Below are 25693 nucleotides of genomic sequence, written 5' to 3'. Positions count from 1 at the left end.
CTCTATGAAACGACCATACTAAAAATTATTGTCTTTATGCCTTTTTTATTATTTAGATAAACTAAGTAAAATTTCTATCTTATATTCGAACAACCGAATGTACCCTTTGCAGCTAATACGTATTTTCACCAGCTTCAGAATATACGTTTGTATAGAATTGTACCTCGTGCAATTTTTATCCTTTTTCTATGTTTAGTATGAGTATTTGAATATGTGTTTCTTTTCGGTCATATGCATTTTAAGGAAGTCAGTATAATGAAAGAATATTTTAAGATCCTGAGCGATAAAGATTTGATAGAAAGGTTCAGGAATATCTTAAAAACCATTAGCTGTCAGAAAAAAGATAATTTTCAAGAGAGAACAATTTAGAAGACACTTTCAGTCGGTCAATACATAGCAGTGACCCAAAAATTAGTTCTATTTCATTGGGTTATACGCAGTGGAAAAACCAGAAACTTGTTAGAACGATGTTACTTTACAACATCCATGAAAGTTTGAGAATTATGAATGCGACACGTGTCGCCACTAGCCACAATTATTATAGAAACGAAGGTGAATGTATAGTAAATGTATAGAATACGGTTAAGGTTATAAATACGGGTTATAAATACGATAGAAACGGAGTCACAGTTTATAGAGAGCATACTTTTTATGTTGTTTATTTGTGATAAATCTTACACGCACATAGATCAATAAGTACTATATATAAGCAAGAAGTTCACGTAACACCGGTAACGCTACAGCCTAACGTCACCAGTGCTAACAATCGTGTTGGTTCAGCCGGGTTATAGTGTATAATGCACGTACATAAGTAGCGTTCGTTCTTTAAAGTAATTAAAAACAACATGCATCGAGTATCCCTCCTAACATCTGTATAGCTGGCACGTGTAATTTCACGCTTCTTCTTGGCCGCTCAAGTGTAAGTATCGTTGCCATGCGTAGCCTATCATAAATTCTTCCAGAAATATACTCCTGCGCACTAGGAAAACAGTGATGTCCACGAGTAAAGCACTATCAATCAATCTGTAGAGATTCGCCGTACGAAACAATGGCCTATCAACTCAAACTTACCTCAGGATCTTCAAATGACCATTTCTGGTTGGTTCTTTGTTCGATTACAACAGTTACCTTAAGCCTTCAACCTTAATGACTAACACTTTTGTCTTCGATGCTCGTCTGCATTTCCGAAAACTCGTGCTCTTTCTTACGATCATGATGGCAGTCGACGAAAGCGGCATTGAACAGGATCTGGCAACCACGCTCGATCCAATGCATAAGAAAGTTTTTCGATTTTGCACTGTTACGCCACACAATGCACACGTAGTAAACAGGCACTCCGGAGAGGGTAATGCCGAGCCCTACGAGTAGATTGAACGGTTCGGAAAACGATGGTAGGAGCACCAGACTCAAGCAGCAGATGAGAAACGTTACAGGAAGAACCAGATTGACTCGGATCGGTCGTGGCATGTTGGGTCTAAAAAGAGGCAAAAAGCATTTTCGTGTTATGTTCGTCCGTACACACTGGGTCCAGGCGTAAGGCGTACTTGGAAATCCGCAACCAAAGTAGACCGGCGATGCTGGCGGCTACCGAGAGCCACAGGATTTGGCTGAAATAGTTGATCAACACGAACACGTTGGCCGACAGCAGCATAATGATGGAGGTAACGCACGTGAAGATCAGGGCCGGTATCGGTGTTTGACGGTCGACATGCACCAGCGAAAACCAGGCCGGTAGGTGACCCTCCTGGGCGCCGGTCGAGAAGAGCCGCGCCGAAGTGAACAGGATTCCGTTCACACCTCCGAACGTGCTGAGTGCTACGAAGATCGGGATCAACCATGCAGCGGAGCCAAACATTCGATTACCAAACGAGACGGCGACTGCGATCGAGGCGAGCATCTCTTGCCTCGATACAACCGCAAAGTATGCCATGTTGACAAACACGTAGATTCCGGTTACCATGGGCATCGCAATCCAGATCGCACGGGGAAGGTTCCTTCATTGCCAAAAAGATAAAACAAAAAATGTTGTCAATAGAATTATGCTAATATTACAAAGATTTATCATTTGAACCTACTTGTAGGGGTTTTCCAACTCTTCCGTTACAAAGTTCAAATAGTTCCAGCCACCGAATGCGAACAATCCCGAGTAAAATGCGTACGCCAAGCTGGAAAGCGTGTAATCACCTTCCCAGGGGTTGTCAAAGTTATCCAGCGAATCCGTTGCCATATAGTACATGCCGGCCAGGATGATGGACACCAGCGCCGTTAGCTTGGCTATAGTAAAAACGTCCTGAATCTTCATAGCCCATTTGGTCGATATACAGTTGATGGCCGTCAGGAAGCACAGGCATACGGCAGCCAACAATCGGACTGCATTTTCCGGAGGGGCACAATCTTCAAAAAACGGACGCACCGCATACTGGGCGAAGGTGAGAGCCACGATAGCCTACGGAAAATAAAACTTTTAATTAATTTATTTAACAAAATGCGTGTACGACCGAATTAATTGCGTTGAGAGAATTTTAAAAAATTAACAAAGTAAACTACAAAAAAATAGCAAAATATTTGAAATATCTTTTAAAAATATTTCATCTGAAATTGTTTAATGCTCTGACCAAAAAATGGATTTGGAGAAGGAAAAGCATGGAGGAATGCTTATCAACAAGATTAATTCGTTAGTGTAAAATTATAGGTAATAAAAATATAGACTGCGGGCCAATTAAACAATTAGCCGTAATAAAAATCCAACAGCCATGCGCTTTGCGCTTTATCAGCGTTATATGTTGCGTACCAAATTGAACCTCAATTACAACGGTTCACAACTCCTTTCATCGGTCAACGCAAATTGCATCCTCATGAAGTCCCATCAAAATAGTCTTCTTTTAAGTGGTTGTGGTAGTAAACCGTATTCCATGTATATGCTAGGCGACCACCCTGAACCAAGCGGCTTTGCGGATAAACTAATTAACGTTCATTTGAATACTATTCTCCACTTGTGCCATTACAGAGAGTGTGAGAGAGTGATGTTCAATATTTCACGGTTAAAAGCATGTCAACAGATTTCGTAACTGCATTACGACGAGACGGTAATTCGATATGGTGTACGGAGGTCAGAATCGAAACGAAATCGAAACCTTTGCTCACACTATATTTGATACGGTTGAACTCGTCCGTATTCTGCATGCAACATGTAACGAGACAGGTTTGCAAACGAGCTTTAAGAGCAACGCGTTTACCGATATCACTAGCATACCATTTATACGCAGTTAGTATTTACAATGTAAATCCCATTCCGAAACTAATAAATTCCTACCGGACTAGTTTGTTCGATGGAGTACCTTCACAGACCGTTACAATCATGGTACGCAACGTGCTAGAACCGGCTTTTCCTGTGGGTAACACACCACGTTGAAGTTGGCGAATCTCTATTCAGGGTACACCACATAGATCGGTGCAATATCAGTGTGAACCAATAAAAAATGCGTACTACCTCAAGCATGCTTGACTTATTTTTCCGTTGCGCGTTGCCAGGATGTCCCTGGGGCTTCGGTAAGCTCGGGAATTAACGATCGATTCTAACGAGACTCTCGCGAAAAGTGATGCCCTTATTCTGCAAATGTGGGTAGAAATGGATAAAATGAAATGACTGGGCGTTGATGTAACTAAAACAAAATTGTAGGGACGTGTGTAAAACGTTTGCAGAAATACGTGGCCAGACGACCCCATTGCTGCACCGCCAAGGTTTCGCGCTTGAAAATGAAAGCATGTTCGCCGTACTGTACGTCGATAACGAATGACATCACAAGTACATCCTATTTTGATAAATTCCCTTGAAGCGTTCTTATCGATGACATGCAGCGTTCGGGGTGGCCAATTTACTATTAGTGGGTTCTGATTGAAAATTTGGCCCCACTGCTGTGGTAGGCGTCGATGGCTGCCACTCTGTCACTTTGAATCGGTCCAGCGTCTTGTGCGTACAGAGGTGTCCGACCCCAGCTTAGCCGCATCATGGTGAAACGGAGGCTACTGACGGTGGTAACCGTGCTTTGGGCGTGCTGCAATCTGCCATCGGTCACCGTTAACGGCGAATACTTTTCCTCGGTGGAGAACATGAGGAAGCTGCTGCAGCTGGAGGAGTCACTGATAGGCAGTCTGGACAATTACATTAAGTTGCACGAGCAAAAGATCCAGTTTCTGCAGCGGCAGCGTGACATGCTGATGAAGGAGTTGAAACTGGGCCAAAAGGACGAGATACGGTACGTTTCGAATCCGGTTAGCGCTTTCCTGCTAACGAACCGCCTCTTCTCGGACTGGGAGCGCATTCGGTCGTTTTTGGACATGGACGTTGGGGCGAAGCTACTAAACTCGACCAAAATGCCCAGCGCGAGCGATGTAGCTGGCGTAGCGGAAGGACTGGCCCGACTGCAGCAGGTGTACAAGCTCAGCGCAAAAGATATGGCGAACGGGGAAATTTTCGATCGTAAGCTCAACCGGCCTCTAACACCGGCCGAGTGCTACCAGATTGGCATCAGACTGTCCGCCGCCAGCAATTACAAGTACGCAATTATCTGGCTTCGGGAAGCGCTGCGACGCTGGACGACCGAAAATCCTGGCGTAAGTAAGGTGGAAATCTTGAACGCCCTATCGTACGCGCTGTCCCAAGACATGAAGTATGGCGAAGCATTGGAACTAACCAACCAGGTGCTGAAACTGCAGCCAGACAATGTAACTGCCAAGAAAAGTAAAGAGTCACTAGTGCAGTGGATTCAATATGAGAAAGAGTTCGGTCTACCGCCTGCACTGGCGGCAGCGGATTACACGAAATACCACAGCCTCTGCCGAGGAGACTTCCCGCGACCAGCAAGTGATCTGGCAAAGTTACGATGTCGCTACGAGCAAACCCGGTCTCCATTTCTGAGGATCGCTCCTCTAAAGCTGGAAGAGTTGAGTCACGATCCTTTCATCGTGGTGTACCACGAGATGATCTCGGATCCGGAGATAGTTACGTTATTGGAAATTACCAAGACTACCTTGACACGCTCGATGGTGGGTGACTCCAGCAAGAAGGAAGTGTCCAGTGTTCGTACCAGCAGCAACGGGTGGCTCGATGATCCCATGCACCGCTACGTAAAAGCGGTCTCCCGACGAACAGAGGACATGACCGGTCTGACAATGTGGGCGGCGGAGATGCTGCAAGTTGGAAACTATGGTGTCGGTGGTCACTATCTGCCCCATCACGATTATGCTACTCCCGACGAGGGTCAACAGGCATACCCTGACGTGGGGAAAGGTAACCGCATTGCAACTGTGATGTTCTACGTGAGTAATCTACGATACGAACTTTAGTACCTGAACAGACTTTAGTGCTAAACGAGAGATCATTATACAGCTCAGTGATGTAGACATTGGAGGAGCCACCGTTTTCCCGGAAATAGGAGTTGGGATTTTCCCGCGCAAGGGTTCCGCAATATTTTGGTACAATCTGTTTCAAAACGGAACGGTCGATCCACGAACCCTACACGGTGCCTGCCCGGTTATGCTTGGTTCCAAATGGGGTAAGACGACGTCGTTTAGATGATCTGCCAAAGAGACCACAAACTACAAACAGTTTTTTGTTGTTTCCGGTTTCAGTTGCCAACAAGTGGATCCACGAATACGGTCAGGAATTCCTTCGTCCATGTGCACTCGATCGCCACGTGTAATTTTACTTTCGATCGTCGATCGATCGATCGGCAATCGATAAATAAATCGGTCTTCCAATTATATAACCCCTGCCGCCTGTTTTTCTTATCATTCGGACCATTCTTCAGATCTTGACAATTCGTTGCGGGGACACATTTCAAAAGATAACACGCGTGAGTGGAGTACATCTTTGTTACGTGTCTTGCAATTTGCTTTGATTGACGGCATTGTCGTACAGCGTTGAGAAAACGTGTTCAGCAAAAAGGCGATGTAAGAATTATCGCCCCAACCAAACCAGGCCGGGGCCAGCAGAATGCGACATTGGTTAAGGGGGCCTGTCCTCCACTTGTTACGAGGTGTCTGCTACCATTTTCCTCCTTCTTTGGTCCTCGGGTACGTGCTCATCGCAGACCGACCTTGACTGATAACCCTCAACAAAAGGCAAAACGTAAACGACAGCCGAAAAGCAGCCACTTCTTCTTCAAAGACTTCAACTGTACCGTAAATATTTTCGAAAACATCCACAAATAAACATTACAAATACCTGGACTGGTGATTGAGTGATGAGGTTTAAACAGTTTGCATATTTTCTGCTTTTTCCACCCATCTTTGCGTCACGGAGAAAAATTTGGCATTAAAAATAGCCACGCCACAGGAAAACTCGTCATGAACTCTGCAAGAGCCGCGTTGTTTTAACTTCCGTTTCATTCATGGTTAACCGCGACACGATTCGTCAAACTCTCGCCGCTGATTGATGTCTGTGTGTCTAGTACTGATCCGAATTGTAAACGAGGTCATCCCAGAAGCCCTTGCCAGCAGAGGTTCTAAACGTTGTTTAAACACCACCACCAATGATTACATCATCGTCGAAGGACTTCAATTTTTTTTATCAAAAACCAAACCAGCGAATTTGAAATTCCAAGATACCATGAGACATGTTCATGCATAAATCATTACCACTGCTTCGTATAAGTGTTCGAGTTGTTCCAGGTTTGTCGCATTTTTACTCCACTAAAGATGGACTTTCTTGGAAGCATTTTGAAACTAGTCCAACTGCAGTACTGACGCAATTATTATGGTCGTTCCCATCTGAAGCCAAACCTATTAGCTGCCATTAGCTGAAGGTTTTGTAAAGGTTTGTTGATAAATTTTACCGGCCATTGGTGGCAGAAGGCAAACTAGAAGTAGCCATAGCTAAGCATTGTTTATAAATTGAGTAAAAAATGGTAAACCCTGTTATGTGTACTACACCACTGGCGAAAAGTGTGAGACCATGATAAAGAGCAGGAAGGAAAATTTCAAAAATCAAAACGTTTTATTCGATTGCTGGGTGTATTTCCGTCAGCACATATTCAATCCTTCAAAAGCTTCACATTTTATGGTAAACCTATAAATGTTGTCGATCGAAAAGTATCTTTGGAAAACCAACAATTGTGCTCTATTACTCTTTACAAGCACTGTATGTGAAGATTATGTCACTAGATCAAGCAAATCGACAGAATCTGTTTTGTTCGTATGTATTTTATCCAACAGCTGCTCATTACCAGCGCAAGAATAGGCTAGTTCTCAGTTTGTTAGTTCTTTCTATCGGTTCCAAACGCACCATGGTACGCTCGGTACTAGCGAAAACGGTGGTTTCGGTTTCTGCATTGTGGCTATGCTGCACCCATAATCCGCGGGTAAACGGAGAATACTATTCTTCAGTGGAACAGATGCGATTGCTACTGTCGCTGGAGAAGTCCCTGATTGCCAGACTGGATAGTTACATTAGGGTGCACGAGCAAAAACTGGAAATATTGCACCAACAGCGGGACGCTTTGTCGGAGGAGTGGAAAAAAGCCCAAAGCTATGAGATGCACTACGTATCGTATCCGATCACTGCGTTCCTACTCACGAACCGCCTAATGACGGATTGGGAGCGGCTTCGACTGTTTATCGGAATGGAAATGGGGCAAAGTACGCTCACAAGCATCGCAATGCCCACGGTGGAAGATCTACAGGGAATAGCAGAAGGTATGGCCCGATTACATGAAATCTATGAGATGGAACCGAACAGATTAGCTGATGGCACGGCGTTCGAGCTACCATTCAGTCGCCCGCTGACTTCGACCGAGTGTTACCTAATCGGCTTTTATTTATCAACTGGAGGCCATTATCAATTCGCAATCGGCTGGCTAGAAGAAGCTTTACACCGTTGGACCGTACGGTGTTCTGGCCTAAGTAAGGTGGATATTTTGAACAACCTTGCGTACGCACTGTTCCGTCGTATGCGCTATGGTGAAGCATTGGAACTAACCGAACAGGTCCTAGAGCTTGATCCGAGTAATGCTCGGGCTCTTCTAAACAAGGAACCGCTCGAAAAGTGGATCGCTTTTGACGAACGCATCCGACAACCGACTGCACCGCTTGTACCTGACTATAGTAAGTTCCACAGACTCTGCCGCGGAGACTTTCGGAGGCCGGCGAGTGAACTGGCACATCTTCGATGTCGATACGAACATAATAATACACCTTTTCTTACGATTGCACCTCTAAAGATGGAAGAGATAAGCCTCGATCCATTCATAGTGATGTACCACGAGGTAATCTCGGACAGAGAAATTGCAATACTCTTAAAATATGTTAAGCCTTTGCTAACACGTTCGCAAGTAGGTACGGAACACAAACACGTGGTCTCCAAGTCCCGTACTAGTAGCAACGGATGGCTCGACGATAGCGTACATCCGTTCGTAATGGCCGTTTCTCAACGAACTCAAGATATGACCGGTTTGTCTGTGGAAGGATCGGAGCAACTGCAGGTGGGAAACTATGGCGTCGGTGGTCTCTATATGCCCCATTACGATTACATCAAAAGTGCAGCGGTAAATGAAACGGATTTAGGAAAAGACGATCGCATTGCAACTGTAATGTACTATGTAAGTAGCATTATTTAGAACATCTGACGAGCATGTCTTAATTCAATAGAAATAAAGACTTATTTTCCGTCTATTCAGCTCAGCGATGTAGAGATTGGAGGAGCAACGGTTTTCCCGGCAATCGGAGTCAGTGTTTCCCCCCGGAAAGGCTCGGCAGTATTCTGGTACAATCTTTTACAGAATGGGCATCTCGATGAAAGATCCATGCACGGTGCCTGCCCGGTTCTGCTAGGTTCCAAATGGGGTAAGAAAATCTAGCCTGTAAGTCTTCCAAGTCTGTCGTGAACTAAATTTCTTGCTCGTCTCATTTTAGTCGCCAATAAATGGATTCATGAACGCGGTCAGGAATTTCGACGTCCCTGTGCGCTCGATTGCAACGCTTAATTGAAATGCTGAACTCACTTTTGACCGACTCATCAACGATCAATAAATAAATCGACAGAACACATATGGACATGTGCATATGCAGTCCATATTTATCATGTATCGCAATATATTGTTTTAAATTTGAGAGAAACATCGATTCCGGTTATGGGCAAATGTGTGCAGAAAAGATTTTTTACAGATCTTTATAGAACCTTAGCCAAAAAGGGTCAAATATTTAAAAGGCCGTTTCAATGATTGGTTTTCCATATAATATTCCATTTTTTGAGATGCTTCTTAGTAAATGCATAATGTTTTTGAAATTGTATCCAATTTTTGTATGTCTACGTTCTAGTCATAGACACAATGTAATCAAGAACGATTGATAACAGAAGTAAAGTTTCGGTTATAAAATGTACATTTGCGTTATTAATATCGGAAGAATGTAAGAACTATTAACTTATGGCCATTTCCCTAAGCCAATAAAGTTAATTCCAACCCCTATAACCTAACCGCCTATGTTTGAGCTGTAGCCTGGAACAGCAATAAAACCGTAGTTGATGTTCGGTAGAAGTTTCTAATCCGATCCGCCACGGACTCGGGATCGGTTGAAAACTTAACCCAAAAGTTATTCACTTACACAGAGCAACTCGTAGTGATGCCGTGTGTTCCGACGAAAAAGGTCCCTTTAGCATCCTTTCGTCTTTTTTTCTAAACCACACGTTTTTCTATGCCCGTCTTATCGCAATGAACAGCGGAGAAAAGCCGTCTACAATCAATTCAATCTGTAATTCAATTGGGAGAGAGAATTTCCAATCATGGAGCGCTTCAGTTTGTTTACCAACTTCCTCCATCAGCTTCCAGTGGCCGTGACCGGACGAAGGGCGGTGCTTGCTTACGCACGAGGGCCATTAACAAATGGCATATCCGCCGACGCCTTCGTCTCTAACTCTAACGACGTTTCATGGCCAATGGCACACATCAATACAACGAGTCCGCCACATACATCCGAACCGAATCGGCGGGGAAGAAACACTTCCTCAATCAAATGCACCGGACATCTCCCACATTTCTGGATTATCGGCTTTTGGTGGGGACCGATATTTTAATCATTCTCTCAATGTGCCCCACCAAACGACACCCAATGAGGATTTAGCTCTGCGGCGACTTCCGACTCCCGTTTGACTGTTTCTGGAGAAAAACGCAGATCACGGTGGCTCCTTCCGAGCTTTCACGGATGCGCCCGGGGCTGATGAATAATTAATCTTTGCTCTCTAGATGTGGTTCGGAGGAACAAGGAACGAGACCAGATGATGGATTGGAGGGCCACCATTATCTTTCGCCAGGATACTTTCGACGGTGCTTACTACTGGAGCCAACGTCCCGCTTATTCCGTATCCAGGCATCGAAGACAGGGACAGACACAAGTAGGAAACATCGAAACGAGCACGTTTCTGCAGAAGCTGAACGACGTCAGCGGTGTGTACAGGCAAAGAACAATGGTCTAGGGGCAAAATAAATGTTCCACTTTGTGCTTCGCCGCACAGAGCTTTACAAACAAACTTTCTCCGAGTCTCGGATAACCTCCCTTGGGGCTGTGGGGTTGGATTGGAGCACAGAAAAGGGAACAAATGGCCCGGCTTCCAGCTTTTTATCGGGGAAGGAAATGGAACGGAGCATCGTACCTGCGTAGTAGGACGAATGATAAGCAGTGCCATCCACAAGCGCAAGAATCCAACAAGTGGTCCGAAGGCGACCAGCAGATACGCGTAGTCTCCACCGGAGCGTGTGATACACGTGCCCAGCTCTGCGTAGCATAGGGCTCCCAGCGTCGACAGGATTCCACTCAGCGTCCAGATAACCAACGACGAGCCGACGGACCTGAAAAAAGATTGACAAAATCAGAACGTGGACGAAACCCGTATGCACGCAATCCGATCCCGGCAGAGGAGCCCGGAATGAAAATTTTCAAAATGCTTGTATCCGGCGGCGGTTCTTCGCAGTGGCATTTTTCTTTCGCCAGCCAAAACCGGTTCATCGAAACGGAACGCAATGCGTGTAATTTTATGGCCACGGTAACGGCCGACGCGCGGGGAATCATACTTCCGAACATACGCCAAACTATCAAGCCACTCTCGCGTTCCCGCGGTTCTGGTTTCGCGATTCCTTAGCCACGCGTCCACGCCTAACATTCGCTTCTTCTGCTTCCTCGTGCGAGTTGCCACTGATTTCTAATTTATGGCGTCGGTTTTCGGTTTCTAGTGCCGTTGGTGTTGAGGTATTGAAGTGCTTCTGCATTTTCTTAAGCATTCTAAAGCATTTCCAAACACATTTGGGAAAAGCTTCTACGGGGCGATATTTACGAAAACGATACATCACAAAGATCGTGGAGCCTTCGATCACCACCAACATAATGCTCATTTGAGGCCGTGTTCTTGTGTATCTTTCGTACTTAACAGGAGAAACTTACTTTGTAAACACAAATACCCCCGTCGGCGAGATGAAGATTCCGGAACCGATAATCGTCCCCACGATAATGCCCACACCGTTGATTAGCGTGATCTTGCGTTTAAGCACAATCTTATCACCACCTTCCCCTCGCGCACCGTCACCCGCTGGAAGTGCAACATCACCGGACGAGGGCGAACGGGTCGCATCCTTTGCGGTCATCGTGACGCTCTTCGATTGTATATCACACTTTAGTCACGTTTTACCTCCCCTTCGCCGGTAGGAGGGAAATTAGTTAAATTTGCTCTCCACCACACACGCGCACAGACACGTTCACTTCCGTTTCACTACCGGAAGACGCTACACGGTGCAGCGGCGCCCCCAGTCGTCAACCACTTGTTGGAGTATCGAAAGCTTTTATCACTAACAACAGGTTGGGCGATAAAACCAATGGTTCAGCCGGCGACGAAAGATAACGCGCGCGGTCACATTTGTTACACGAGGGTCGTTACAAAACGCGAACTCACAAACATTGCGCCCATTTTTCCACTTGCTTTGTACCACGTTCAATTTAATCGAATAAATATGAATCTAATCAAGCACTCTTTCAAGCAACGACACAACACACCAGCCCGAATCCGACCGTGATCCGCGCACACGACTTTTGGCAAAGAGTGATATTTTACCGGAAAACCGGAAAACACGTCCGAATACTTTAACCGAAAAACGAAAAACGCAAAAATGTACCCTTTATCGTGAAATGGTTCATGTTTGATTTCTGAGTTTACTGACCAACTGGCCAACTAACTGACTTCTGACCTCAAACCTGACCCTCTCTGACCAGAATCATAATTCTCGTGTTGCGTATTCGGATACTCTCCTAGGATACGTATTCGGAACACGCTCTCTTTCTCTCGCGATATGGAATGTTTACGCGCCGAATCTGCCGGCGCTCTCGACGCTAAAAAAAATGACGCACATTTTTGTGTATACACATTCGCACCGGATTCCAAAGGACGTCGGGACCAAAGAAGAATTACTAACACCTTCGAACGGTTTGATTATAACACATAACTACGCTAACTCGTTGCAAAACACCCGTTGGATTTATGCAGAACCGGACAAGAACACTTCTTACTTCTTGGAAGACGAAAACTGTGTGCGCGTTGTTTTCTGTTTTTGGTGGAACATCGCGGCCTTCAAGAGAGCAACACACAGAGCGAGAGAGAGAGAGAGCGAAGTGCATGATGATAAAACGGTAACATATTCAACGATAACCGAAATGTTTCATTTTCTCACATGAACTGTTTGTACTTTCAATGCAGATTTTGCAGACATCTTTTTCTTTGATACTCCAAAAGTTTTGTTTTAATTTTGAAACCACAACGTTGTGACAACTGCTGCAAGGCGTGTTCCTAAATCGGCACCAGCCACTAGGCATGCAGCGGAGCTGTCAGTTGTCCAGCATCGAGATTCCAAACAACAAGGCGATAAAAACATTCCTTCCTGTGTGACTAACTGCGGTGCGATACGACCTTTCCCGTCAAAGAAGTTTTCCTTGCTAATCACGGCCACCCCAACCCGCCAGCATGCCATCCGTGGAGCCGGTTGACGAGGCCAAAACCGAGGCTCCAGGCGGCCCGGTAGAAAATGGTGCTCCGAACGGTGACCAAGACACGCCGGACCAGGATCGCCATCTCGTCCCTGCCGATCGCATCGAACACAATGATGACGCATCACCGATCGAGTTGCCGACGGTGCGAGAATTCACCCAGAACGACAAGATCAACAAGTTTTTGCTGAACTCGTTTCTGCAGCGTATGAATGAAACCATCGGCGAGGATCAACAGCGAGCAGCGAACGGCGAGAGCAGTGAGGAACAGGAGCAAGATTTCGATTCCTAGAATCTCGATGAACCTGTTCAGACACCGTTTTGGATGGCTTTTTTGTATTACCCGTATCTTCGTATCAATAGAGTAGAAGTGGAAGTGTTTGTACAAAAATAAACTTTGCCTTTAAACAATGCATATGAAGTGTTTTGCATAAGAGAAACACAGGCCAGAATCAGGCTTCGGTGAGCCCACAGGGCATCCAAAGGCACCGCCAATAGATTCGTTTGTAATCGCGACAGTGCGTTTATCTTACTCGTTATCAGCCGCACACTAATCGCCGCGCCGAGTGTACACAGTGCAGCGAAAACATCATGTTGGATGACAAGCTGTGCGTGATCGTGATGCGCCGCTCCGAACGGTGGATCGCGCAGAGGCCGCTTAGTACGCCCGCGAGTACTTTGGCGAGTGGTTGTGTCCGCGTTTGTCGTGCTCGCATTCAACCGTGACGGTGTGCCGAGATTAGAGCCGCAGCAAAAAAGAGAAAGTTACGTGTTGGGCCCTCCTCCAGCATCCGTCCGTGCTTTTCGATAGACCAAGCGAGCCTGCGAGCCGTCATGGAGATGAAATCAATCAAACGGAGCTCCACGGAGGCTCCACGTACCGAAGAAGGTGATGGTGGTTTATCGGAAATTCATGAAGCAGACGCTGCTACCGAGAACGAAATGGAAGCCAAAAGTACGGACACGCTGAAACCGGGATCGCAAATCAGACCGACCGTCACTGAGGACGAAGTCCGTAAACTGGCCGAGCGGCTGTACGGAATTATCGTACTGGAAAGTTGCGAGCTAGAATCCTACGATGATCGTAATTTCATGATACAGGCCGACAGGTAAGTTTCAACGAGACGTTGGTTCGCGCTAAATCAACCCTTGTTATCATAGACAAAAAAATTTGGACCATCCGCGATGGTACGCGCGTGTGGCTGTATAAAATATAGTACCCAATAAAATGGCGCAACCAGTGCCTGCGGCAGAGCACGTGATTACAATTTGTAAATTTCTCGCGGCTGTCACGTCGCTGCTGCGGGACGGAAGCGGGTTGACATTGGCGCGGTGTCGTCGGAGGTGTCGACCACGGGGGGTCACGGTGCGGTAATTCGATTGTCAGTTTACAGATAATTGGTTTCAGCTGCGTGCGGCGCTTTTTTTTATTTGATTATTTTTGGTCTCACGACATTCTTTCTTCTGTACCCTCGACCTATTCCAATCAGTTATGTCAAGAACCCGATATTGAAATCAATCAACGCCAGCGGTTACGTGATGAAAATAGCGAATTCACTCGATTCCCGCGACGAATCGTTCTTTGAAGCGCAGAATGAAATCATGATGCATCTCAAAAAGCGTGACATCAAATGCCCGGTGCCGAAGCAGAACATCTACGGCAAATATCACTCGATCGAAAAGCTGGGCAGTTCGGAACACATCGTCCGTTTGTTGGAGTACATTCCGGGCAAAATATTCCACGGGGTACCGCATCCGGATGAGATGTTCTATCAGGCTGGACAGTTCATAGCGAGAATCGATTCGGCCCTCAAGGTGAGTACTCAATGCCACGGGTGTTGATATTCTTTTTTAAAAGAGCTGACTAAACGCATCAAAAACACATGTAGACCACTAAAGGTGGACGCGTGACAATTTGTACCTTTGGTTTTCGAAACCTTACATTTATTTTTGCAGTTAAGTTTTTCATTCGGTCTTTATACATTTTGAGCATAAAACTTCTTTCCTCTCTTAAAGTCGCGAAACGATGAATTTATGTTTATAATAATTCAAAAAGAGAATTAATTCGAATCTTGAATCTTTTACAGGGTATGGATAAAACAAAGATCCTCCACCGGCAATCAATATGGATGCTGGAGAGTTTCCCGAAGCTGCACGATTTCATGTACGTTGTCAAGGACGAGCACCATAAGGATATCATCGAGCAGGTGTTGCATGCATTCCAAAAACGGATCATTCCGCATCTGGACGAATTTCAACAGGGCGTGATCTACGGGGATTTCAATGAACACAATATCATAGTAAACAAGAAAGCAGCGGATAGCAAGAACTACGAAATAACGGGCATTATCGATTTCGGCGACGTGTGCTATTCGCGGTATGTTTTCGAATTGGCTATTGCCATGACGTACATGATGCTGGAATCGAACGACCTAGACACTGGCGGGCTGGTGATCGCTGGCTACAGTATGATACGACACATTCCTCAGCACGAGAAAGAAGTCCTCAGGGTGAGTTGATAAGCAGCTAAAATTTAGAACGTGAATACTGTAACTTTTCGTTTAAAGGTGGCAGTTGCGGCACGTCTTTGTCAGAGCCTTGTCCTCGGTCTCTACACGGCTACCGTCGACTCCAACAACCGGTACATTCTGTCAACCCAAACGCGAGGCTGGAGTATGCTCGAGGCACTGTGGAACGAATCAGACAAAGATATTCAAGAACGTTGGGCCACCGTGGCCGAAGAGTATCTTACTAGAAGTACCAAGTGACTCGGTTATTGAAAACGTTATGATTTCCAATGCATTTTAATTATAGTTTCACGTCGAACGTGATGCGTTTGTTTTAAGCGCATTCGCACTAGCACTACATCGGAAGCAATATCTACATGAATCAATTATTCAAGCAATGAAAAAGATTGTATTGCAATATAAGAGCTTTAACAGTAGGCGGCAACAGTGTAGCGAAGCAAATAAAATTCTACTGTCAATTACATATTTCCATCAGTCATTGAATTTTCTTTGTAAGGAAACTCGCTTTGGAAATGACAGAATTTTTTGTTAAATGTAATCGGCAAGTTGAACGACGATAAGCTCATTTCGAAAAATATAATATTTTTTCCATCAACTACAATTTAAGTTTGAGTACACAAAGGTAAGCATAGAGAAAGTTACACAAAAATCCAAATTCATTTGTTTATTTTCCCCAATCCAGTTCTTGCAAATAGATATGTTGGTTGGAAGACTACATGTAAGGTTCGCTGTTGTTACTTAGCAGGATTTTGGCTTATAATATTTGAGTTTTTGATTACCACGATTTCGAATAATTGTGTGGATTGTAAAATGAATCAGTGAAATCGTTGAAGTGTAATGTGTGAAGGTAAAGGTCGCTTGTGCTGTGTATAACTATTACGTACGGCGATATTATCTAGGCTTAAAATAACCTCCCTGTGACAGCTCATATCGCAGTCGTTACATTACAATCTAATGAATGTTTATCAGCACACCGTTATCTTGTCCACTGTAAACTCTTTCACAATGTAGATGAAGGTGTTTTTTCTAGCTCAAATAAGTACCATTTAGGGCCACCATAAAGGAATCATATCACCGACGGTAATGATGCATAAAATGCTTTGCCCGAATGAATTTAGCAAGTTTGGTTTAGAAATGGTTTCCTCTTTTCTCTCCTCCTTTTTCCCTGATCAGGTTAATTACGAAAGTTTCTTTTCGTCCAGATCGAATCGAAGTTCATAGTGGCGACGGAAGTTTTTTTTTATTCAATAACTCCACGAAAGTATTGGAAAGTCCACCTGTGAAATCCCGATCCCTGCTGTAGCAGCTGACACGAAGCGTAAGTTTGCGGGTTAACATTCTGTGAAGCTCGAACAAAGGGAAGCGCTTCGAAAAATTTCAACTTTTTTGTCATTAAAACTTTTACTGTTCTCTACGTATGCTAGAGTCTTTGCTCAACGGCTAAGAGCATCGGGAAGAGCATTCCTTTACGCTTAGCTTCTGGTACGTCTAAAAGGGTAAAACCCTATTCAATGTAGCGCAATGAGGCTCGATATTTATTGAATTGAAAACTGAAGGATACACGATGAGGTTCTTGTCGGATGTCCAGCCAGATTATAGTTTACGTAGCCTCAAATTATTCTGTGGTGTTTAGTAAGTACCAAACGCAATCCTGAAGTTATGTTTCGTGATAATGATAATTTATAACAAAATTTTCTATTTTCTTATCGATAAGAGCGGACATGACAAACTAAATTTTCGCATTCAATTAATGCACTCCCACAGCTCGAACTCGCGATTTTTGCTTACATATAAGAAAGCTATTCAATTCTTAAAATATCCTACATGGTATTTTTGTTTCTTACGACCTTGTTCTTTACCTTACATCAATTTTATGATGAAGACACGTCGTCGTTTGAACTCAGTTTATTTAAATGTTTGCGTATACGTGTGTCTCGACTAACAGTACTGAAAAGTGCTCGAATCGCTAGATGGATAATTCCTCGAAAATTTTACGATCTATTGTTTTGCAAGCCGATCGACTTCATTTCCGTATTTTGAGACTGTGATGTTCACAGTTGTAGGTATAATCGGTGGGTATGTTTGCTAAGTTCCTCTCCCTTCCTCCTCTCCATCAACTATTTTCTTACTATATTTCCTAGTGGTCGATTCTACAAACATCGAATAATAACCCAATGGGTTTTTTTAGCGAGAAGATAAACGATTGATAGAGTACCAAAGTAACATAAAGCAACGCATTTCTAATGCCATGCAAATGACAAGCGTTGACTGCTTACATTTTTCGCGTACACAATCTAGATGTCGTGAAAACATGCTTGATTTCCCTCTCGAGACACATCCGGCGGCGCGTGTCGCTGTTCTAGATGTGCCGGAAGTCACTCGCGTTCAAGCTATAAATAAACCATTTCTGCCAGACGATTCGTTAAATAGCACAAAAACCACCGAGTCGTTACCAGTTTTGTCACCATTTATAGACATCTGGTATGTGCCTAGGAATGCGTCATGCTAACATTGATTTTCATAAACAGAAAGGATCGTTACGTGAATCATACACGGGAAAACTTCTCACAGTTATGTCGTTTGGAAATCAGGTTTGATGGGCGATTTATCAATGCCAACTGTCAATGCCAGAAATTTGTAGTTTATTTCTAGAAAATTGATTCGCCATTTTGAGGCTCTTATGCAGGTTCCTGAAACCAATGTCTACCCCCAATACTGCTGGAATCATTTCATCAATGCATCGTTTTCTGCGGGGAAAAATATTTGGTCGTTTTATGTTCATACATCACGTTGCAGCTTCTGCGACTTGACTGTGCACTTCTACGGATGTCTATAATGGCTTTAGAATACCGTTCAACCAGCCGCACAAGTCACGATTGAGCTCATGCTTGTTACAAAATTTGTCACGTAAAAGTTAAAGTTTAGTTGAAGTTACCGGTACGAGACATGGCCAAATTATTCTTTCCTTTGGCGAAGTTGAGCAAGTGCGTCATTCGTCCTACACTCTATGTTCAGCAGTTATCTTTTTTCCGTGGTACCGGGTCCTCATCCGTGTTAATGATTTTCTTTATTGTCTGCCTTGTTTTTTCTTCATTTTACCTGTTTTATTCGAGCATTTTCCCACAGTATAATTCATTTGGAACAAAAAGTTGAATTAATGTTACTGTTCAGTATCAAGAGGTGTTGGGTGTTTTTTTCCTTTTGGGTCGCTGCAAATCTTCTCCGAAGTTCGCCTCAGGAAAGTATCCGGAGTGCTTCGCCTTGTTATAATTTTCATCACCATTTTATCACTGAACCGAGTAAGCCCGAGCTACCCGATTGCCAAGGGCGTCCGTGAAAAGGACTTATTTTTAACGCCTGGCTGTGTTTATGTTGCGTGCTTCATTTACAGCAACTACGAAGCCCTTTTTAACAAACTAATCCTCAGGTAAACGAACGCACTGTTTTTGTCATAAATAAACATAAAACGTTGACGCGGTGCTACTCGGTAATGGGAAAGGTTTCAGTAAACCGTTAATGTTATATCAAGACTTCACTAAGACTGGTCTGGAAAATGCGTTTTTCACAGAATAAAAGAAGTGGTGGTCGGGTCGAAAGGTATCAGTATCTGGACATAAAATCAACGAACGTTATAACGTGGTAGCGCAGAATGATGCTCCGGTGGTATGGCTAATGGCGACAATGGCACAACATTACCATTCATTTGCCGTGATAATACGGTTAATTATATTAAACTAGCAGGCCCGGCGAACTCTGTTTCGCCCCAGAGGCAATGGGCCCCCGGTGATAGGAGCAGCCGGTAACGCTCGTCCCTGTATCGCAGCTGGCCATGGGTTCGATTCCCGATTCCGGCGTTCCAGGGGGGTTGGCGCGGGACTAACAACCCGGCCCGTAAAAACGAACGTTTAGAAAGAGTATCAGAGGTTAACATTGTCGCTGGTTGGTGCAGGCTAAAACCGTTCAACGGTCGTTGTCCAATAAGAAAAGAAGCACTTCATTTCGGCAGCTGATCTTGGAATTACTGGCAGTGTTTGGCGGAAATTTCAGGACAGTAAAATCATTGCCCCTCCAAAACATCTCGCAACATGCGCCAAACATCTCGATTATATACGTCATTCAGTTCACGATTTGGCGCTGGCATTCCTAATCGTTAGCTGGTATCTCCTTATTCACCTGAAGATCAGGATTGCACGAATCTTCACATTTTTTCCCAAACAAAACACGGTACGGTACAATTTCACTATTTTTAAGTAAATACTTACTGGTGAATGCTTCCCTACGATTAAAATTATTTCCCGAAAAAGCAAGTGTTTAAAATGAAGTATTCAATATTATTCCCACGCACGATAATTTTTTTACGACGCGAATGATGAAATGAGATGTGAATAGTCGAACTGCTCGCGAGAGCGGGGCGGAAGCTTGAAAGAGAAGTAAACAATTGTTTGCTTTTGCGCTCTCTCACTGGCTGACAATTTGCCAAACTATTCGGCGTTCGTGAGAGAGAGTGTAAACATACGCAAGAGAGAGACAATTGCTTGCTGTTTCGCTCTCTGTCTATCGTTTGTCGATGCCGCCTCAGCGGGAGAGATCGCGTCGACCTTATTTGGATGGGGAAAGGGGAGGGGTGGGGGGGGGAGAAAAACACATTGTGCGTATTGTGGCTTCATTGTGACGCGATCGGATTATAAAAAGTATCCTATTTTACCCCCTTGGATCTAAGCTACCTCCACACCAATTTTCAGCCAAATCGGTTCAGCCGTTCTTGAGTTATAAAGAGAGGACCAATAACGCGGTACTCTTTTATATATATAGATTTGCTTGTACTGTGCGGGCCTGACAATCTTCGTGAAGGGCACAGAGCCTGGAGAACTCACTTCGGTGGCATGATCATTTTGACATCCATTACTAATTGCGTTTCCGAGCCAGCAATCAGTCTGATTCTTTTTGGGCAAAGTCACGTTTCGTTCCAACTTTGTCCTCGTTCTAACTCTACAAGATGTATAATTGGACGATACTGCCTTTCCCACTGTCAATTGGTCTTAAATTAAAGCATCAATTTAGAGCAGCGAGAACTTTGTGCCACTACACCTTATTCCTTGAAATTGTTTTTGCGTGTGTCGCATGTCTGTTAGTACTTTCGAATCGTAAAGCCGATTGGTTTGCGAATGGGACCGTTAAAAGCATCATCTAGCATCATCTTTACAGCACAATGCTACAACGGGCCAACAAAAGTCAGCCTTTAAACCCACAAAGAAAAGCTGCCAGTTGAAACTGCCGCTGAGCCGACGTTGGTACGTTTTGGTCCATTTATTCTGCTTCGTCGTATGGCGGCATCGAACCGTCGTCGCCTTTTTTGCCAGAAATTTTCCTCCCTTTCCTTGAACTGCTCGACGTGCTGCGGAGCGGAAAAGCAAAATTTGGGCAAATTCGAATCTATCGTTACCATGCGGACAGCAATTTGCATCGCGGAAAATCCCAAAATCTATCATTGATTTTCGAGACCAATCATAGAGGGCAACGGATGGGCGCACAGGGCCAAGAAAAGTCGTTTTTCTCGCTCCGAGAGCATTCAAGGACAGCGAAATTGGAATGTGGAGCTTGGGCAAACAAAAAACCGAACAAAAAACAGGGGTCGCAGCAAAAGCACTGCAGGAAACGAACCAAAAGGCGTAAGATTGTGGTAGATCTGGGGGTTTTACTACGAACAGGAGAAAGTGCCCACGAAAAAAGGGGGCCTCGCATGAACAGTATGGAAATGATAGATAAATTCAATTTCTTTCCAACACTCCTGGAAGCGGAGGGAACTGCTTTGGCGGCATTGGAGCGGTTTTTTTTGTTCGCCTGCATCTACCGGAACCGTCGGGTAGTTGGAACTTACGCGAACCAACTTCACAAACCGTTACCTCTAGTGCCGGGCAGTAGTAAGATTAATGGATTACCGATCGAATGTTGGTGAGGCTAGGGCGGTGTGTTCTGCTGCTTGGGGACCTTCGGAGTTTTGTGTAGTGCAAGTGTAATGCCAGCTTGGACTTGCTGTTTCAGTAGGGAACACAAATTCTGGTCACGGTGAAAAGTCCTTCCTCCTTCCAGAGAGTGAATGCCGGTCTGCTAATCCTCCAATCCTCCGCTTGGTCCGATTGGTACGTTTTCAGCAAACATTTAACTGTAACGAATGGGACATCTGTATCGATAGAAAAATACAAAATTTCCATATTTATGATGGTCATGCCGATGTGAATGCGTCACCGGCCGGCATTGTCGTTGTAGAAGTAAATTTTTTGATTAATATTCATCAAACATCCGACAAATTTGGGTTCTCGGTTTGGGTTGGTACACGTGTCGAGAAGTTCGGCGAGACTTATTTCGCAAGCAATGGACATGCTAAGCATTTTTGACACCAAAATTGGCCGAAAAATATACAATACGAATTCGTTCGTAAGCAGGGACATGAGCATTCAAATCATTCCTTGAATCGAAAGAAATGTATTCCTTGAATTGACGATAGACGTTCAAAGAGTTCGTTTACGAACCAGTTAACCATTCACACAAATCGTCACAAATCCTCAAATCAAAGCTGAACATCTTTGCTAGTTCACGACGGTCGGATTCTGCGTAGACTTGGTGCACGGAACACGTTTGCGAACGTATCCTGCTGCCAGCTTGTGCGATTTCTGGTCCATCGATCGGACATTTCCTATGATACCGCCCATTGGGTTCTAGGGAAAAGTGTTAGACGGATAGAATCGTCGACTAGTTCCAGGGATTGGATTTCCAAATCTGCAAAAATCTGCCCCTGATTGCCTTCACGCTGATATCGATAGCGCTTAGCGCAGGAAGTTGTCCGGATGAATGCAGATAATCAAGGAAAATTAGACAGCTACGAGCACCCAGATATCCTAACGTTGACGCGCCACGCAGCAGCAAACCAGATTAAACTCAACCTACAGGGACTGCAGCTGAGTTGAGGAAATTTTGGTAGTGCTATGATCTATCACTTGAGCCTCGGTTGACGGTACGCGTGACAAGTCAAGAGGTTTTTCTCTCACTGGAGCCGAGAGCAGTCTTTTAGTCATGTTTAGTGCTTCGGTAAGATTTAATTCAAAATTTGATTACATCCGATTCGTTTTCCTCCAATTTGCCCGTGAGTCCAGCGTGGCGATTTCGTTGATTTTTTTTTATCGTTCCACTGTCGCTCGTTGTAGATCGCGCAAAGTCGTAGGTTCCGATGCACACCAATTCGGAGGTACCAGACCGGAACGCTGTTTTCCACCGGTTTCTGAAACGGCAAATAGTTTAAAACTCCACGCGGCTCAAAAAGCACCGTGTCCGTAACGACCTCAACACCGTACGCCCGGCACAGTCACGGCACGGTTCGCGGAAAACGAATTCGTGCGCTTCCACAATCCCGTTTCTGTAGTTTAATTACATTTGCCAAAGAATGAGCCACTCGGGTGAGTGATGATTGCGCAGGGGCTTTGAAATTGAATTGAAAACCTTCCTTCGAATCGTTTGCTAAGAGGATGGAAACCGGACGAACGTGCGGATTGCTGGCAGTAATCAATTTAGGAACTTTTGTGCATAATCATTTGAAATATTGTACAGGTTCCCTTAAACCTTTCGCTAAGCCAAACTTCTCATTTAAGCCATTAGCAGTTTGAGAGAAAAGCCGGTCAGATGAAAAACGCTCTCCTTCGGGAAAGTGTGCGATGTACGATTTATGGCGGGAAACCATACCGCTCAATTCAGCTTGTTCAAATATTCTGAAATGTACAAAGTCAGCAACAAACGGGGATTATCCACTTCCTCATGGAAAGTTCCACGTTTAAACAATAGACAGTGTGTGCCATACGAGATGTATAGCAAAAGATGCATTGGATCCTGGCCGTGGTCCAAGGTATGATCCTTGCACTAGTAGCACATTTGGTTTGCTGTTGTTTTGGAGAGCGAAGCCGGACAAACGGCTGCTACGCTGCGAGGATTTAGTGGTTTGCAGTTTAAAAATGTGTTGCCTGTTGTGAATTTGAAAGGCACAGCCCAACTGAGCATGTGTCCGACCGAACGAAACGGCAACCTCAACCGAGTGGTTATTGTATTAAATTCAAACTCCCATCATGGAACGGTTAAAATGAATATGTTCCACACGGCGTAGGTATGCTCGGGTCGGGATAATATAAGCCAGAAAACCGCAACTCCCACAGCATACCACATAATGTTCGTAGTTTACACGAGGTGCCCACATCGAAAGAAAATCTACTGGCCTTGGAAATAAGCGCTCATTTGTTTCCGGTTAAGAGCAAACCTCGGTTTGTTTGACTTTTCAGCGCTAAACATGGTGTTGACGGTAATTTAAAAAATATGATATTATTCTAAGAGCGAAAAAACAGTGCCATAAGCAGCTTTAAATGTGTGAAAAACGAAATTTAAATTTGGGTTACCGAAATTTAATAAATAGTGTCATGTACTTTTGGAAATGTAGCTTTTCATCCCTGGTGCTTGTTTTACTTTGTCGACATAAATTGAAACATTTATGCTTAACATCGTTTCACACGCTGGATGGAACTATTGTTCGGGTCGGTGCGAAGTACAATTTTCCTCATGATGTTGATGTGTAGAATCCATATGCCTCCACATTGATTCTTCTCCTGTTGATAGCCGCTGGAGCCCGAAACTGGGTGTGCTCTGTTGATATTATGTTAATCCTGACAATAGAAACATTTCCCCATATAAAAGCATTCACAGTCCATAATTTCTACCTTGAAGGATAATGGAACATTGGCGCCGAGGCGACAGCAAATATTCAGTCCAACACGTATATTCAAATTCTATTATTGTTGCGAAAAGAGAAAAAGCATTCACAACGCGTGGCATCACATTGTCCATAACATAAATCTAACAATGCATCGGTCCCAAATTTGGTCCCAAACGTAAGCCGTAGATAATCTAGCAAGTCTTAGTAAGCGTTCTGATGAGCTCCGTGTATTTACATCCATTGTTAATTTTGAGGTGAATTGCATTGAATTAGATTTTATAAAGAAAAGCATAAGAATAAAAGAGTGCTATTGTTTTCACTGTGCGAACTGTTGACATAAATATAAGGAAGGATGAATATATAAAAACCTCCATTCAAGCGAGTGAAATTGTCTGCCAAAAGAATGGCTCTGACTGATGCTGCTACTGAAACAGTGACGCGTTTTACGGTTTCTGCGCGATAGACTTGTTGTTACTGGATGTGCTTGAGTTGGAAAACAGTATTTAAAAAAATCTAATTGAATAACATTGCTAATCGAAGCTAAATTTAGGAAGTGCTCCATTTCGAAAAGTTATTCTTAAACATTTGCTCAGACGTAAGATGCTCACCGAAGCAATTGGAAATCTGGAATTTCGGATCTATTTCCGGTGCAAAATGACATTTTTTTGAATTATTAATTCAGGTTGCTGATGGTCAACGGTGCGATAAATTAAAATTCATGTTAAGGCGATAAGTGTAAGTGTCAGAAAAAAGCTTTGTGGGATCGGGGCACAGGCGTGTTTGATTAGCATTAAGGAAACTTCCTTTCCAGGAGTACTCAATCGAAGGTTACAAACTTGCCAGGATATACACGGTCAACCTGTGGCAATGTTGTGACAGTGTCCAAAAACTCGTTAAAAAGTTTCATCCCATTCTCGTCCCGGGCATGAATCCGAGGACGAAGAGAAACAGAGAGAGAGATAGAGAGAAAGAGAGAGAGAAGACGAAAAAGCGGTTCCATAGGTTTTAGAATGTTAGTAATAATGTTGCCGTTTTATTTTTTAATGGAGCTGTACACCTTTACGGAAAACGATGAAAGTACACTTCGCGTCCATTTTGTGAAGAACCATGCTGTATAATGAAGTACTGATCTACCGGTTTTTCTTCTCTCTCCATCTCTCAACCGGCGGTTTGCTTAGGAAAATCCTATGCAAATGGAAGGTGATAGAATTCAATTTTCTTCCCATCCAACGCTTCGGACTTTCTACGCAAGTGCACCTCACGTCATGCTTCCAACGGATTGTTGGATTGGACAAATCAACATCAAACGCAAGATCCACGGTCGCTGTTTGCGAATGTGTAACGAAACGTTTTTCATTAAAATCGGCTGCCGCACGCGTACTCTTCTGCAAAAGAA

General features: G+C 44.1%; 3 protein-coding genes across 3 annotated transcripts; 2 read left to right on the top strand and 1 right to left on the bottom strand.

The window, feature by feature from the left end:
• Positions 1-641: 641 nt before the first annotated feature.
• LOC128273929 (Y+L amino acid transporter 2) lies at positions 642-12080 on the bottom strand. Its single transcript, XM_053012002.1, has 5 exons — positions 11431-12080; positions 10646-10841; positions 2076-2446; positions 1545-1994; positions 642-1474 (listed from the first exon to the last, which is right to left on the bottom strand). The coding sequence occupies exons 1-5, from the start codon at positions 11628-11630 to the stop codon at positions 1144-1146; spliced, it is 1548 nt and encodes a 515-aa protein (XP_052867962.1). The 5' UTR covers positions 11631-12080; the 3' UTR covers positions 642-1143.
• An 812-nt stretch (positions 12081-12892) lies between these two features.
• Positions 12893-13456, top strand: LOC128271671 (uncharacterized). Its single transcript, XM_053009283.1, has one exon. The coding sequence runs from the start codon at positions 12998-13000 to the stop codon at positions 13310-13312; it is 315 nt and encodes a 104-aa protein (XP_052865243.1). The 5' UTR covers positions 12893-12997; the 3' UTR covers positions 13313-13456.
• A 66-nt stretch (positions 13457-13522) lies between these two features.
• LOC128271670 (hydroxylysine kinase) lies at positions 13523-15996 on the top strand. The gene is made up of 4 exons (XM_053009281.1): positions 13523-14129; positions 14511-14835; positions 15108-15530; positions 15588-15996. The coding sequence occupies exons 1-4, from the start codon at positions 13855-13857 to the stop codon at positions 15786-15788; spliced, it is 1224 nt and encodes a 407-aa protein (XP_052865241.1). The 5' UTR covers positions 13523-13854; the 3' UTR covers positions 15789-15996.
• The last annotated feature ends 9697 nt before the right edge of the window (positions 15997-25693 follow it).

The sequence above is a fragment of the Anopheles cruzii genome, chromosome 3 (assembly GCF_943734635.1).
Source record: "Anopheles cruzii chromosome 3, idAnoCruzAS_RS32_06, whole genome shotgun sequence".
In the NCBI taxonomy this organism is placed as follows: Eukaryota; Metazoa; Arthropoda; class Insecta; order Diptera; family Culicidae; genus Anopheles; species Anopheles cruzii.
This window is presented reverse-complemented; position numbering and strand designations above follow the sequence as displayed.

Bases quoted from the DNA above. Each gene is read 5' to 3' on its own strand.
- LOC128271670 (XM_053009281.1), top strand. From the start codon at position 13,855: ATGGAGATGAAATCAATCAAACGGAGCTCCACGGAGGCTCCACGTACC. The intron at 14,130-14,510 runs GTAAGTTTCAAC...TATTCCAATCAG, and splicing joins TTCATGATACAGGCCGACAG to TTATGTCAAGAACCCGATAT. The intron at 15,531-15,587 runs GTGAGTTGATAA...TTTCGTTTAAAG, and splicing joins ACGAGAAAGAAGTCCTCAGG to GTGGCAGTTGCGGCACGTCT.
- LOC128273929 (XM_053012002.1), bottom strand. From the start codon at position 11,630: ATGACCGCAAAGGATGCGACCCGTTCGCCCTCGTCCGGTGATGTTGCA. The intron at 10,842-11,430 runs GTAAGTTTCTCC...ATCTTTTTTCAG, and splicing joins GGGGTATTTGTGTTTACAAA to GTCCGTCGGCTCGTCGTTGG. The intron at 1,475-1,544 runs GTACGCCTTACG...GCCTCTTTTTAG, and splicing joins CTTTGGTTGCGGATTTCCAA to ACCCAACATGCCACGACCGA.
- LOC128271671 (XM_053009283.1), top strand. From the start codon at position 12,998: ATGCCATCCGTGGAGCCGGTTGACGAGGCCAAAACCGAGGCTCCAGGC.